Raw genomic sequence first — 13,028 nt, 5'->3', positions numbered from 1 at the left:
CACACAAGCTTCAGCATCCATTCTGTGCTCCACTGCCTATACAAGGGCAAGCACGAGCCTTTATACTGGGCCATGATTGGCAGGGAGTAGGTGGAGACAGCCTCCCAGGTTACCTCCCTGCTGGGACAGTAGGTTCTCCCCTGCAGTAGGTAGGTAGGTAGGAATGGAGAAAGGCACACGCTCTTTCCCGCCCGCCCGCCCCTCCCCTCCCCTCCCCTCCTCCTATTCCCTCCCTCCCCTCCTCCTTTTCCCTCTCCCACCTTTCAGTCTTCCTTTCCTCTCAAATCCAGCTCCACACATCAAGCCATCTGCCTTCACAGCTCGACATCCCAGATCTAATTGGACTGAGAACTCATGGCTTGTGTCTCCTCCACCTATCAGCTTCGTTCAGTTGAACCATTTCAAAGGCTATTGGTCAAAGATAAAACACATGGCGCTTTATTGGCCGTTGAAGAACCTGCGCTTTTATCCAATAGAGTTCACGAGCTGGTAAATGACGTAATAACCATTATCGCAATTGTCCAATCACTGGGCAGTTCCAAAAACACGGCGGGAGCCAGTACGCATGTGCAGAGGTACGGCGCCTTTTTTTCTTGTGTCTTTCGATTTAAAAATAATGGACGTTTCAAACTCAAAAGACATTTCTGTTATTGCAGTATGTAACTAGCGTGAACAGGCCGAGAGGATTTATTGTAAAATATGGAAACCATTGGTTTGCAGATATTTTTCCTCTCCACACAATCAGTCGTTATTGTTCGCTCGTTGATAAAAGCAAACTACATTTCCCATGAGGCGTCGGGGCTTCGGCGCATGTGGTGGTGCTCGGTTCTGTGTGGCGAGTGGCATGCTGGACCTTGTAGTTCGATTTGAAGCTGTGATTCCGCTGCGTCTTGTCTGCTCGCCCCCGGTCCTGAGGATAGCGCTCACGGGGCCCCGAGACCGCGACGCACCGGCCGCCTGCCCGACGGGCTTCCCATCCGCCCTCGCTCACGGATGAGGCAGGTCAGTGATCAGTCGGTAGCCCGGTGCCTGGGGAGGGTCGGGGAGAGCGAGCGGTCCTAGAGCCCGGTACTGACAACGCCGCCAGTGGGACCTGACCGTGGATCGATCCAGCAGCGTGTGTCCGTGGGATCGGTCCCGCTGCGCGTGTCTGTTGGTTCGGGTGCGCGATCTGGCTCTAATCTGAATCAGACTGTGTGGATCGGTCGAGATATGGAATGACTGCGAGTTATTGTCCTACACATAGAATGCATTGAAATTCTTCTTTGCTGCAGCCCAACAAGTACTTATGAAGAAAAAATTATAGCAAATTTTAATCAAATGAGTTAGAGACAATAAATACATAAATATAAATATTCACAGTAATCCTAGTGCAAAAAAGGTGACTTGCAATAGTGCAAACAGTTCTTTTAAGACATGATGAGTGCGCTAGGTGGTTCAAGAGCCTGATAGCTGTTAGAAAGTAACTGTTCTTAAACCCTTCAGGGTGGTGGTGGATCCTTTATGATATTGGCTGCCGTCTTGAGAGAGTGCCTCATGTAGATGTGGGCAGCATGGTTGGCGAAACAGTTAATGCAACACCTTTACAGAGCCAGCAATCGGAACTGTACGTTCTCCCTGTGTCTGCGTGGCTTTTCCCTGGGGGCTCTGGTTTCATCCCACTGTTTGAAATGTACTGGGGGTTTTAGGTTAATTGGGAGTAATTGGGCTACATGGACTTGGGGGCCAAATGGCCTGTAACCGTGCTGTATGTATACATTTAAAAAAAAAATGATGTCTGCAATGGATGGGAGGTTGGAGCCTGTGATGGACCTGGTTGTGTTTGCAGCCTTCTGCGTTCTTCGGCACTTCAAATGGCAAACGAGGCTGCTGTGCAACCAGCTAGTGTTCTCTTTACAGTTCCCCTGTAGGTTTGATATGGTATCTATCAGCATGCTAAATCTCAGATTTCTTCGAAAGCAGAGGTGTTAATGTGCCTTCTTCATGGTTACCCCGATGTGCTGGCTCCGGGAAAGATCTTCAGAAATATGAATTCCCAGCAACCTGACTCTCTCCACCTCTTTCCCATCAATCCAGGCAGATGCATGATCCCTTGGAGTCTCCTTTCTCAAATCAACAATCAGTTCCTTGGTGACGTTGCGAGTAAGATCGTTGTTCCCTAACCCTAACCACCCAACAATGTTCTCCATCTCTTTTTTTGTATTTTGACTCATTATTTCCAGATATTTGGCCAACAACGGTTGTGACATCATAAAATTTATAGATTAAGTTGGAACTGATGCAGACATGAGTGTACAAAGAATAGAATGGGGGACTAATCACGGAACCCTATCCCTAACGTACGTACGTGTGTGTGTGTGTGTGTGTGTGTGTGTGTGTGTGTGTGTGTGTGTGTGTGTGTGTGTGTGTGTGTGTGTGGGGGGGGGGTGTGTGGGGGGGGGGTGTGTGGGGGGGGGGTGTGTGGGGGGGGGGGTGTGTGGGGGGGGGGGGTGTGTGGGGGGGGGTGTGTGGGGGGGGGGTGTGTGGGGGGGGGGTGTGTGGGGGGGGGTGTGTGGGGGGGGGGTGTGTGGGGGGGGGGTGTGTGGGGGGGGGGTGTGGGGGGGGGGGTGTGTGGGGGGGGGGGTGTGTGGGGGGGGGTGTGTGGGGGGGGGGTGTGTGGGGGGGGGTGTGTGGGGGGGGGTGTGTGGGGGGGGTGTGTGGGGGGGGGGTGTGCGCGCGCGCGCACGTGCACACATGGGTGAGTGTGCACAGGTACGTGTGTGGGTGGATCTGACTGTTGAATTTTTTATTGTTATGTGTACTGAGATACACCTAAAATCACCTCGATTCTGCACCATTCAGATGAGTCAACTTGTGCTTAAGTACAAGTAGTGCCATAATAATTAAAACAAAGGGCAGTCTGTGCTGTTAGAATGGGTCAAAGTGTAGGTTGCAAAAGGCACAGTTACATGATGCAGGAACATCATCTCATTTCAATGTGAGATCCATTTAAGAGAAGGACGGAAACCTTCTTGAATCTGCGGATGGTATTCTCAAGCTCGTGCATCTTCTGCTCGATGAAGTGGGGTGGGGGCAGAATGTGTGACCAGGTGGGATTTATCCTTTTTATAAGTTTATTATCTGATTTTACCAGTACAACCCGATGAAACAGCGTTCTCCGGTCCACGGTGCAAGCCAGTAATAAACACAAATAAAGACAAATGATACACACTATATATGTACATATATTAAAATAAATATTCTTAATAAATCGTATAATCACGGAGAGATGTTTTAGCAGTCGGTAGTAACAGGAAGATGCTGCATATGGGGTGATTGGGATCCTTGATTTTTGTGAGCCACTTTTAAACAATGATCCTTGTAAATTCCAATGGTGTGTTGGAGGGTGGGGTGAGGGTAACCCTAGTGACGCTCTCTGCCACTTTTAAGGATCCTCCAATCTGATGCTCTACAGCAGCTGCCCTGAGACAAAGGGATATAGAGATGGAGGGGAGGTTGGATTGTATGATAGTTTGAGCTGTGTTCAAAACTCTCTGTGGTTTCCTTCAGTCTTGGGCAGAAGAGTTTGTGACATCTGAATAGGATACTTTCTGTAGTGAGTGTAAAATTTGGTAAGAGACACTGGGGATGTACTGAGTAAGTAGAGTCATTGCCTTGGTTGTGCTGTTGAGGTGGTTGGAGCAGGACAGGTTGTTAATGGTATTTACTGCTAAGAACTTCAAGCTCTTTACTATCTCCACCCCAGCACTGCTGAAATATACTGGGAGGAGAGCTCCCTTCTATTTCTTGAAATCCGTGTGATTGATGTTGAGGGAGAGGTTGTTATCCTGACGAAACGTCACCACACTCCCTTTTCCTTCCTGTACCCCATATGATCATCCTTATACTCTTATCATCATTGTTTGGGATCGGGCTTACAGTGCCGGTGTCATCTGTAAATCTACAGGTGGAATTTGGGCAGTGTTTGGCCACAGTCACGAGTGTGTTAAACTGACTATGTCTGTGACTCTGTGAAAATCACTCTCTGTTTCTATGAATCTGCATTTGTGGGTAAATCAGACTATATATGTGAATGTGACTGTGTAAATTGAGCTGTGTGTGTGGATCTGACAGTGTAGATTTGTGGGTGTGTGTCTGTTCATGTGTGTTTAACTATGGATTTATGTTGATCTGCGTATGTCTTACAATGCATGTACGTGTAGATAACTGTGTGGGTCTGAAAGTACAAGTATGGATTGTTCTATGTGTACTTAATCTGATTGTGAATTTGACTAAAAATCATACTCTAAATCTGTGAATTTGGTGTATGGGGTGGGGGGGGGGGGGGTGGATCTAACTGGATTTGTGTGTGCACGTGCAAGAATCTGTGAGCCTGTCTGTATCTCTCTGTTTGAATCTGATTTTGTGGCAATGTGTTTGAATTTGTGTGCATGTGTGTTCCTCTCTATGGGATTCTGTGATTGTGAGTGTGAAATTTCTTGGGGAATTTTCTCTAACATCTGAGTCACTCTTTATGTCATGGGTACACAATTTGTAGTTTTACAGAAACGTTGGAAATAGCTCATCGACAAAGGGAGAAATGGAGATCATTTCACATTGCCAGGCATGCAATCCTGTTGAATGTTATTGATTTGAAACACTAACTCTATTTCTCTTTCTACCTCCTAAGCCACCAAGTATTTCATAAAACTATAGAAAATAGGATGAGTTGACCACTCTGGCCCTCAACCCAATCCTGCTATTCAACATGATCATGACTCATCTGCCCCCAATTCCCCACAAGCCACAATTCCATGATCTACTTCCTTCTTTAAATACTCCGCAATGATCCCGTTTTCTCCAGCCTCTGGGTAGAGAACCCCAGGATTCATTGCCCTCTGCACCATGGTTCAGTGACACTTGTCATCCACTATCCTTTGCTGCAGCCTCTGAACCAATTTTAGATCCACTTCACCATTCTCCCCAGATCCCAGAGCTTTCACTTTGCTGACCAACTTGTTATATTAGACTCCATAAAAAGCCTTGCAAAAAATTCACATTACCTACTTTGAACACCATGGCTTTTTATTCATTCAAGGGCTGTGGGCTTCTCAGTCTGAGCCAGTATTTAATTGCCCATGAGAAGGTTGTGGTAGAACATAGAGCACTACAGTACAGGCCTTATACATTCCTACCAAAAACAAATTAAGCCCTTCCTAGCTCATAAGCCTTTGTTTTTCTTTCATTCATATGCCTGTCTGAGTCTCTTAACCTTCCCAAATGTTTCAGCCTCCACCACCATCCCTGACAAGGCATTCCAGGCAGCAACAACTCTCTGTGTGGAAAAAAACTTCCTCTTGATGTCTCCCTTAAGCTTTCCTCCCCTCAGTTTTCCAGACGTCTTCTGGTATTTGTTACTCCCACCCTGGGAAAAAGGTCCTGTCTGTCTACTTTATCTATGCCATTCAGAATCTTGTGGACCTCTATTAAGTCATCTCTTATCTTTCTTTGCTCCAAACAGAAAAGTCCCTCCTCTGCTAACCTTGCCCCATAAAACTTAATTTCCAGATTTTATCCTGGTAAATCTCCCTTGCACGTTCTCCATAGTCAGTGGTGAGTGGTATTTTGAACCACCGTCGTCTCTGAGGTGTGGCTGTGTCCACAATGCTGTTCATTGAAACAGTAGTGGTGAAGATCAGTGATCTATTTCCAGGTCAGGACAGTGTGAGGGCAACTTTCTAGATGGTAGAGTCAAGTCAAGTTTATTGTCATAAACTCCAACGATCCTCTCTACCATTCTTATGGTCCTGTGGATTGACCTCTGATCCATTTCTCTGCACCAAGTGTACCACACTGTGATGCAGCCAGCCAGGACACTCTCGATAGAACTCCTATAGAAGGTTGACATAATGGTGACTGATAGACTTGCCCATTTCAGTCTTCTCAGGAAGCGCAGTCACTGTTGAGTCTTCCTGACAAGTGAGGAGATATTGAGTGTTCACGATAGGTCACTAGTTAAGTGAACACTAGGAACTTGGATCTCTCCACTCTCTCTATTACAGAGCTGTTGTAGTGGAGGGTGGTCGTTCCTGGTCCTCCTGAAATCCACGATCATCTCCTTCATCTTATCCACATTGAGACTCAGGTTGTTGCTCTCACACCATTTCACGAGATTTTCCACCTCTTCTCTGTAGTGCGACACATCGTTGTTGCTGATGAGGCCGACTATAGTTGTGTCATGTGCAAACGAGAACTCTGTTGGAGCTGGATCTGGTAATGCAGTCATGGGTCAGGAGCGGGAACAGGAGCGGGAACAGGAGCGGGAACAGGAGCGGGAACAGGAGCGGGAACAGGAGCGGGAACAGGAGCGGGAACAGGAGCGGGAACAGGAGCGGGAACAGGAGCGGGAACAGGAGCGGGAACAGGAGCGGGAACAGGAGCGGGAACAGGAGCGGGAACAGGAGCGGGAACAGGAGCGGGAACAGGAGCGGGAACAGGAGCGGGAACAGGAGCGGGAACAGGAGCGGGAACAGGAGCGGGAACAGGAGCGGGAACAGGAGCGGGAACAGGAGCGGGAACAGGAGCGGGAACAGGAGCGGGAACAGGAGCGGGAACAGGAGCGGGAACAGGAGCGGGAACAGGAGCGGGAACAGGAGCGGGAACAGGAGCGGGAACAGAACTTTGTTGGAGCTGGATCTGGCGATAGAGGTGATAGGTTTGAAAAGTGCCGACTGTGGGATTATGGTGAGTTGAAGCAGAGCATCCTGTAGATGGTACAAACTACTGCCCCTATATGTTGATGGTGGAGTGAGTGAATGGTTCAATATTAAAGCCCTGTGCCCTAGATGGGAGATGAACAGATCTTTTTACTGGGTTAATTAAAAAAAAATTAGAGATACAGCCCAGAAACAGGCCCTTCTGGGTTGTTGCAACCTTTCTTTATTTGATGATTTTTGGTTGAGATCAGATTCTTACCCTGAAGTAAAAGATGATTACAAAGCTTCACTTGATTGTGTAGTCAAACACTAAAAATAGAGAATTCCAAAACATGGGGATCAGCTGTTGCTGAGTTCACGGAGATGGCCTGACTGTCAGAGGGTTACAGGATTCACTGCTGGATAGAGCACCTGTGCGTAGATCTGGGAAGAGATGGACCTTCCACAAGGAACTCCATGAACCTACTGCAATTTGCCTACATCCACAATCGCTCCACTGCAGATAGAATCTCACTGGCTCTCTACACAGCCCTGGATCATCTAGACAACAGCCACACGTACATCAGCACTGGTCAGCAAGCTTCAAAACCTGGACCTCTGTACCTCCCTCTGCAACTAGATCCTGGACTTCCTCATCGGAAGACCACAGTCAGTACAACTTGGTAACAACACCCCCTCCTCACTGACAATTAACACAGATGATCCTCAATGATGTGTGCTTAGCCCATTATTCTACATGACTCTGTGGCTAGGTCCAATTCAAGAGCCATCTACAAATTTGCTGATGCCACCATGGTTGTCAGCAGACTCACAGATGGATATGAGGAAGCATATAGGAGGGAGATAGATCAGGGTGTTGAGTGATATCACAACAACCTTGCACTGAATGTTAGCAAAACTAAGGAACCGATTATGGATTTCAAGAACAGGAAATCAGAACAGAAACCGGTCCTCCTCAAAGGGTCATCAGTGAAGAGAATTAAGAACTTCATATTCTATCATGTCAATGTCTGTAAATATATATCCTGGGGCCTTAATGTTGATGCAATCATGAAGAAGACTTGCTAATGGCTATTCTGTGAGGAGTTTGAGAAAATTTGGTTTGGCACCAGAGACTCTTGCAAATTTCTATAGATGTTCTGTGAGGAACATTCTGACTGGTTGCTTCACTGTCTGGTACGGAGATGCCAATGCACAGGACTCTAAAAGGCAACAGAGAGTTGTTAACACAGCCAGCACCATCATGTCTTCTCTCCATTAAGGAGATGCACAAGAGGCGGAGTCTCAAGAAAGCAGCCTCTATCCTCGAGGACTCTCACCACCCAGGCCACACCTTCTTCTTACTGCTACCGTCAGGAAGGAGGTACAGGAGGCTAAAGATGAGTACCCAATAGTACAAAAACAACCACTGCCTCACTTTTTCTTTTCATTTGCACTAAATTATTTAAAATATGTCATTTATAGCTATATTTGCACCTGTACGTCTGCTGCAAAACAACAGATATTGTGACATGTTCATGACAATTCTGATTCTGATAAGGAACATGCTGCAAAAGCTTCCAAATAGAAAAACTGCAAATGTTTTGATAAAGGGTTCTGGCCCAAAACGTCGACCATTGGATCCTTCTGCCGATGCTCCTCAACCCACTGAGTTTCTCAAGCAGACCACGTTTTGCTCTAGATTCCTGCGTCTGCTGTCTCCTGTTTGTCTGCAAATGAGGTTTACTTTTTATTTCAGTTTTCCAGCATCTGCAGTATTTCCTTTTTTGATTTATACTCTGATTTACAGAGTAAGTTATCCAAAACTAAGTTTTTCTTAAAAATTTAGATAAATTAAGTGTGAGTCACTGAAGCTGCTAACGTTTGCAACGGAGACTGAACCACAAGATCAAGTGGCGTAGATGCGAGTCAGTGTGAATACCTGACTGAATTTCAAAGCTGTAATCAAATGAAGAGATGCAGGCATCTGAATATGCCATCCATTAATTATAAGATGGTAGTGTAATGCTCTGGTTTGTTTTGTCTATCTGTGGAGATATTCCCATCAGTTTGGAAACAGTGGTCACATCAGAATGTAGAATATATAATCCACATACATCCATTATTTTAATACAAGTTTCTATTGAATACAAAATGGAAATATACCCCTTCCCCTTAAAAACTGAAACCCTCCCTAAGCACAGCCCCCACAAAACAATCAATCATTACTTATATATGTTAATAACATATGATAACATAATAAAGGAAAAGAAAAGAAGTATGTAAAGTAAAAGAATAATAGAAATATTGGATTGTACTGAGGCAGGTCAGGGAGCTCAAATATTGAGTGTAGATTCTTAATGATGCTCCCCCCCACCCCACCCTCGGCCCCTGCATCTGGGAACCATCTGGGATTCCGAGTAAGTCAGAATATTTGTCCCTTGGCAGGAGATTGATGAATCCAATGAAACCTTTTTCTTTTTTCATCTCTTTCTTTTCTCTCATCAATTCTATTGACTAATTCTCTCCTTTTTTCTATGGGTGGTTCTTTCCACTCACATCCCACTTTAAGTAATCTCTAAGCTATCGGTGCTCTGTGATTAGTAAGGGATTGCTTAAGTTGAGATGTGAATGGGAAGGTTGAGAATCACTGCTCTAGACCCAATTGTTACTGAAATATTTTGCTTGAGAAAAATTGTCATTGGCCCATTTCCTTTGGAGTTCTGAAACCGTGCACATAACGAGTCAATTAGGGACAATTAAAACAGTGGTTTTCAAACTTTTTCTTTTCACCCACATACCACCTTAAGCAATCCCTTACTGATCACAGAGCACCGATGGCATAGGGAATACTTAAAGTGGTATGTGAGTGCAAAAAGGTTGAGAAACACTGGGTTAGGGCTTGTTCTTTATTCTCTTGTTTTTTTTTACTCAAAATCAACGTCGAATGATAAAATTATGTTTCTTTTATGTAATCGATGAATTTCATGTTGATTTCAAAATATAAATAAAATAATCCAAAAAATATTGTTTTGTGAATTAAAGAGACTCAGATGGTCAGTGTAAAAACACAATGCTGGAGAAACTCTGCAGGTCAAACTTTATGTAGCTAAGGCAGAGATGTATAACTGCTGTTTCAGGTTTGAGCCCTTCATCGTGTGAGCAGATCCTTTGCTCGTTCAGCATTCTCACTGGCTATGGGAAGAAGCTGTTCCTCAGCCTGGTGGTACTGGCTCTGATGCTCCTGTATCTCTTTCCCCGACAGGAGCAGCTGAAAGATGCTGTGTCCAGGGTGAAAGGGGCCCTCAATGATTTTGCGTGGCCTCTTCAGACATTGATCATGGTAGATCACGTTGATTGGCGGTGGGGGGGGGGGGGGAGACTCCAGTGATCCTCTCTGCCATTGTTATGGTCCTGTGGATTGACCCTCCAATCCAATTCTCTACAGCAACCGTACCACACTGTGATGCAGCTGGCCAGGACGCTCTCGATAAAGCTCCTGTGAAAGGTTTTTTTTAAATTTTTTTTATTTTTCACACTATAAACCACATTGATGAAGATACATACATTTTCCTTTTCAAATATATACAGTGTCGTTTTCTCCCCCCCCCCCCTCTTCCCATCCCACCCTCCCTACCTCCCCTCCCATTCATTTAAAGTTCAGAATCTAAGATACATTAAACCCGTCAAACAATGTTGTCACTCAATAAAAACAAACGAGAATTTCCACTGAGTCAATTCTTTTCATTCCCTTCTCCTTCTGTTATTTTAGGTGGTAGATGTCCCCGGTAAGTTTTCTCTATTGTGTTTCATGTATGGCTCCCATATTTGTTCAAATATTGTAATATTATTTCTTAAATTATATATTATTTTTTCTAATGGAATACATTTATTCATTTCTATATACCATTGTTGTATTCTCAAGTTATCTTCTAATTTCCAGGCTGACATAATACATTTTTTTGCTACAGCTAGGGCTATCCTAACAAGTTAATCTTTTTTGTGCACCATCCAAATCAAGTCCAAATTCTTTGTTTTTTATGTTACTTAAGAGGAAGATCTCTGGGTTTTTTGGTATATTACTTTTTTTGATTTTATTTAATATCTGGTTTAGATCTTCCCAAAATTTTTTCACTTTCTCACATGTCCAGATTGCATGAATTGTTGTTCCCATTTCCTTTTTACAGCGAAAACATCTGTCAGATACTGTTGGGTCCCATTTATTTAACTTTTGAGGTGTAATGTATAGCCTGTGTATCCAGTTATATTGTATCATACATAACCTCGTGTTTATTGTATTTCTCATAGTTCCTGAGCATAACTTCTCCCATGTTTCATTCTTTATCTTTATGTTTAGATCTTGTTCCCATTTTTGTTTAGTTTTACTATTTGTTTCCTCGTTCTCCTTTTCTTGTCGCTTAATATACATGTTTGTTATAAATTTTTTGATTATCATTGTGTCTGTAATCACATATTCAAAATTACTTCCCCCTGGTAACCTCAGACTGCTTCCCAATTTGTCCTTCAAATAGGATTTCAATTGGTAGTATCCCAACACTGTATCGTGAGTTATATTATATTTATCCTTCAATTGTTCAATGGATAATCATTTATTTCCTGAAAAACAATTTTCTATTCTTTTGATCCCTTTTTTTTCCCATTCTCTAAAGGAAAGGTTATCTATTGTAAAAGGGATTAGCTGATTTTGCGTCAGTATTAGTTTTGGTAGTTGGTAATTTGTTTTATTCCTTTCTACATGAATCTTCCAAATATTGAGCAGATGATGTAATACTGGAGAATTCCTACGTTGTACCAATTTTTCATCCCATTTATATAATATATGTTCGGGTATCTTCTCCCCTATTTTATCTAGTTCTAATCTAGTCCAATCTGGCTTTTCCCTTGTTTGATAAAAATCTGATAGGTATCTTAATTGTGCGGCTCTATAATAATTTTTAAAGTTTGGCAGTTGTAAGCCTCCTTGTTTATACCATTCTGTTAATTTATCTAGTGCTATCCTTGGTTTCCCCCCTTTCCATAAAAATTTCCTTAATATTTTCTTTAATTCCTTGAAGAATTTCTCCATCAAGTGTATTGGCAATGCCTGAAATAGGTATTGTATCCTTGGGAAAATGTTCATTTTAATACAGTTTATCCTTCCTATTAGTGTTAGTGGTAAGTCTTTCCAATGCTCTAGGTCGTCCTGTAATTTTTTCATTAGTGGATAATAATTGAGTTTATATAGATGGCCGAGGTTTTTATTTATTTGTATACCTAGGTATCGTATTGCTTCCATTTGCCATCTGAATGGTGATTCTTTCTTAAATTTTGAGAAATCCGCATTATTCATTGGCATTGCTTCACTTTTATTTGCGTTAATCTTGTATACCGACACTTCTCCATATTCCTTCAATTTCTTATGTAATTCTTTTATTGATATTTCTGGTTCTGTTAAGTAACGTCATCTGCAAATAAACTGATTTTATATTCCTTGTCTTTTATTTTTATCCCTTTTATTTTATCTTCTGTTCTTATCAGTTCTGCTAGTGGTTCTATGGCTAACGCGAACAATAAGGGTGATAGTGGGCATCCCTGCCTTGTTGATCTGCTTAATTTAAATTGTTTTGATATATATCCATTTACTGTCACTTTCGCCAATGGCCCCTTAAATAATGCTTTAATCCAATTAATATATTTCTCTGGTAAACTGAATTTTTGTAGTACTTTGAATAAATCATTGCATTCTACTCTGTCAAAGGCCTTCTCTGCGTCTAAAGCCACTGCTACTGTTGGAGCTTTATTTCCTTCTACTGCATGAATTAAGTTAATAAATTTACAAATATTGTCTGTTGTTCGTCTTTTTTTACTAAATCCAGTTTGGTCTAGATTTACTATTTTTGGTACATAGTCGGCTAATCTGTTTGCTAATAGTTTAGCTATTATCTTATAATCTGTGTTAAGTAAAGATATTGGTCTATATGACGCTGGTGTGAGTGGATTTTTCCCTGTCTTTGGTATTACTGTAATTATTGCTGTTTTGCATGAATCTGGTAAGCTTTGTGTTTTATCAATCTGGTTGATTACTTCCAGGAGGGGAGGAATTAATAAATCTTTAAATGTTTTATAGAATTCTATTGGGAATCCATCCTCTCCTGGTGTTTATTATTCGGTAGTTTTTTTATTATCTCTTGTATTTCTACTATTTCAAATGGTTCTGTTAATTTATTTTGTTCCTCTATTTGTAATTTTGGTAGTTCAATTTTAGTTAAAAATTCATCTATTTTGTCTTCTTTCCCTTCGTTTTCAGTTTGGTATAATTGTTCGTAGAATTCTCTGAAGTTTTCATTAATCTCC

General features: G+C 42.7%; 2 protein-coding genes across 7 annotated transcripts in view; one reads left to right on the top strand and one right to left on the bottom strand.

The window, feature by feature from the left end:
- slx4 (SLX4 structure-specific endonuclease subunit homolog (S. cerevisiae)) overlaps positions 1-1,045 on the bottom strand; it is a 47,064-nt gene extending 46,019 nt beyond the window's left edge. For both annotated transcript variants that reach the window (XM_069905967.1, XM_069905968.1), the window contains exon 1: positions 261-1,045. The gene's annotated coding sequence lies outside the window, so the exon portion shown is untranslated. The remainder of the gene's footprint in view (positions 1-260) is intronic.
- capn15 (calpain 15) overlaps positions 293-13,028 on the top strand; it is a 203,123-nt gene continuing 190,387 nt past the window's right edge. For 4 of the 5 annotated variants that reach the window (XM_069905973.1, XM_069905975.1, XM_069905976.1 and 1 more), the window contains exons 1-2: positions 496-575; positions 721-1,002. Coding sequence is in view for 1 of the 5 variants with exons in the window: in XM_069905971.1 (XP_069762072.1) it covers positions 355-575 (221 nt within the window). In the remaining 4 variants the exon portion in view is untranslated. Of the gene's footprint in view, positions 576-720; positions 1,003-13,028 lie in introns of all 5 variants that reach the window. The other variant, XM_069905971.1, reaches the window with a different exon arrangement.

Source organism: Narcine bancroftii, chromosome 12 (genome assembly GCF_036971445.1).
Source record: "Narcine bancroftii isolate sNarBan1 chromosome 12, sNarBan1.hap1, whole genome shotgun sequence".
NCBI classification, from domain to species: domain Eukaryota; kingdom Metazoa; phylum Chordata; class Chondrichthyes; order Torpediniformes; family Narcinidae; genus Narcine; species Narcine bancroftii.
The sequence above is the reverse complement of the archived record's forward strand: the minus strand, read 5'-3'. Positions and strand labels throughout refer to the sequence as shown.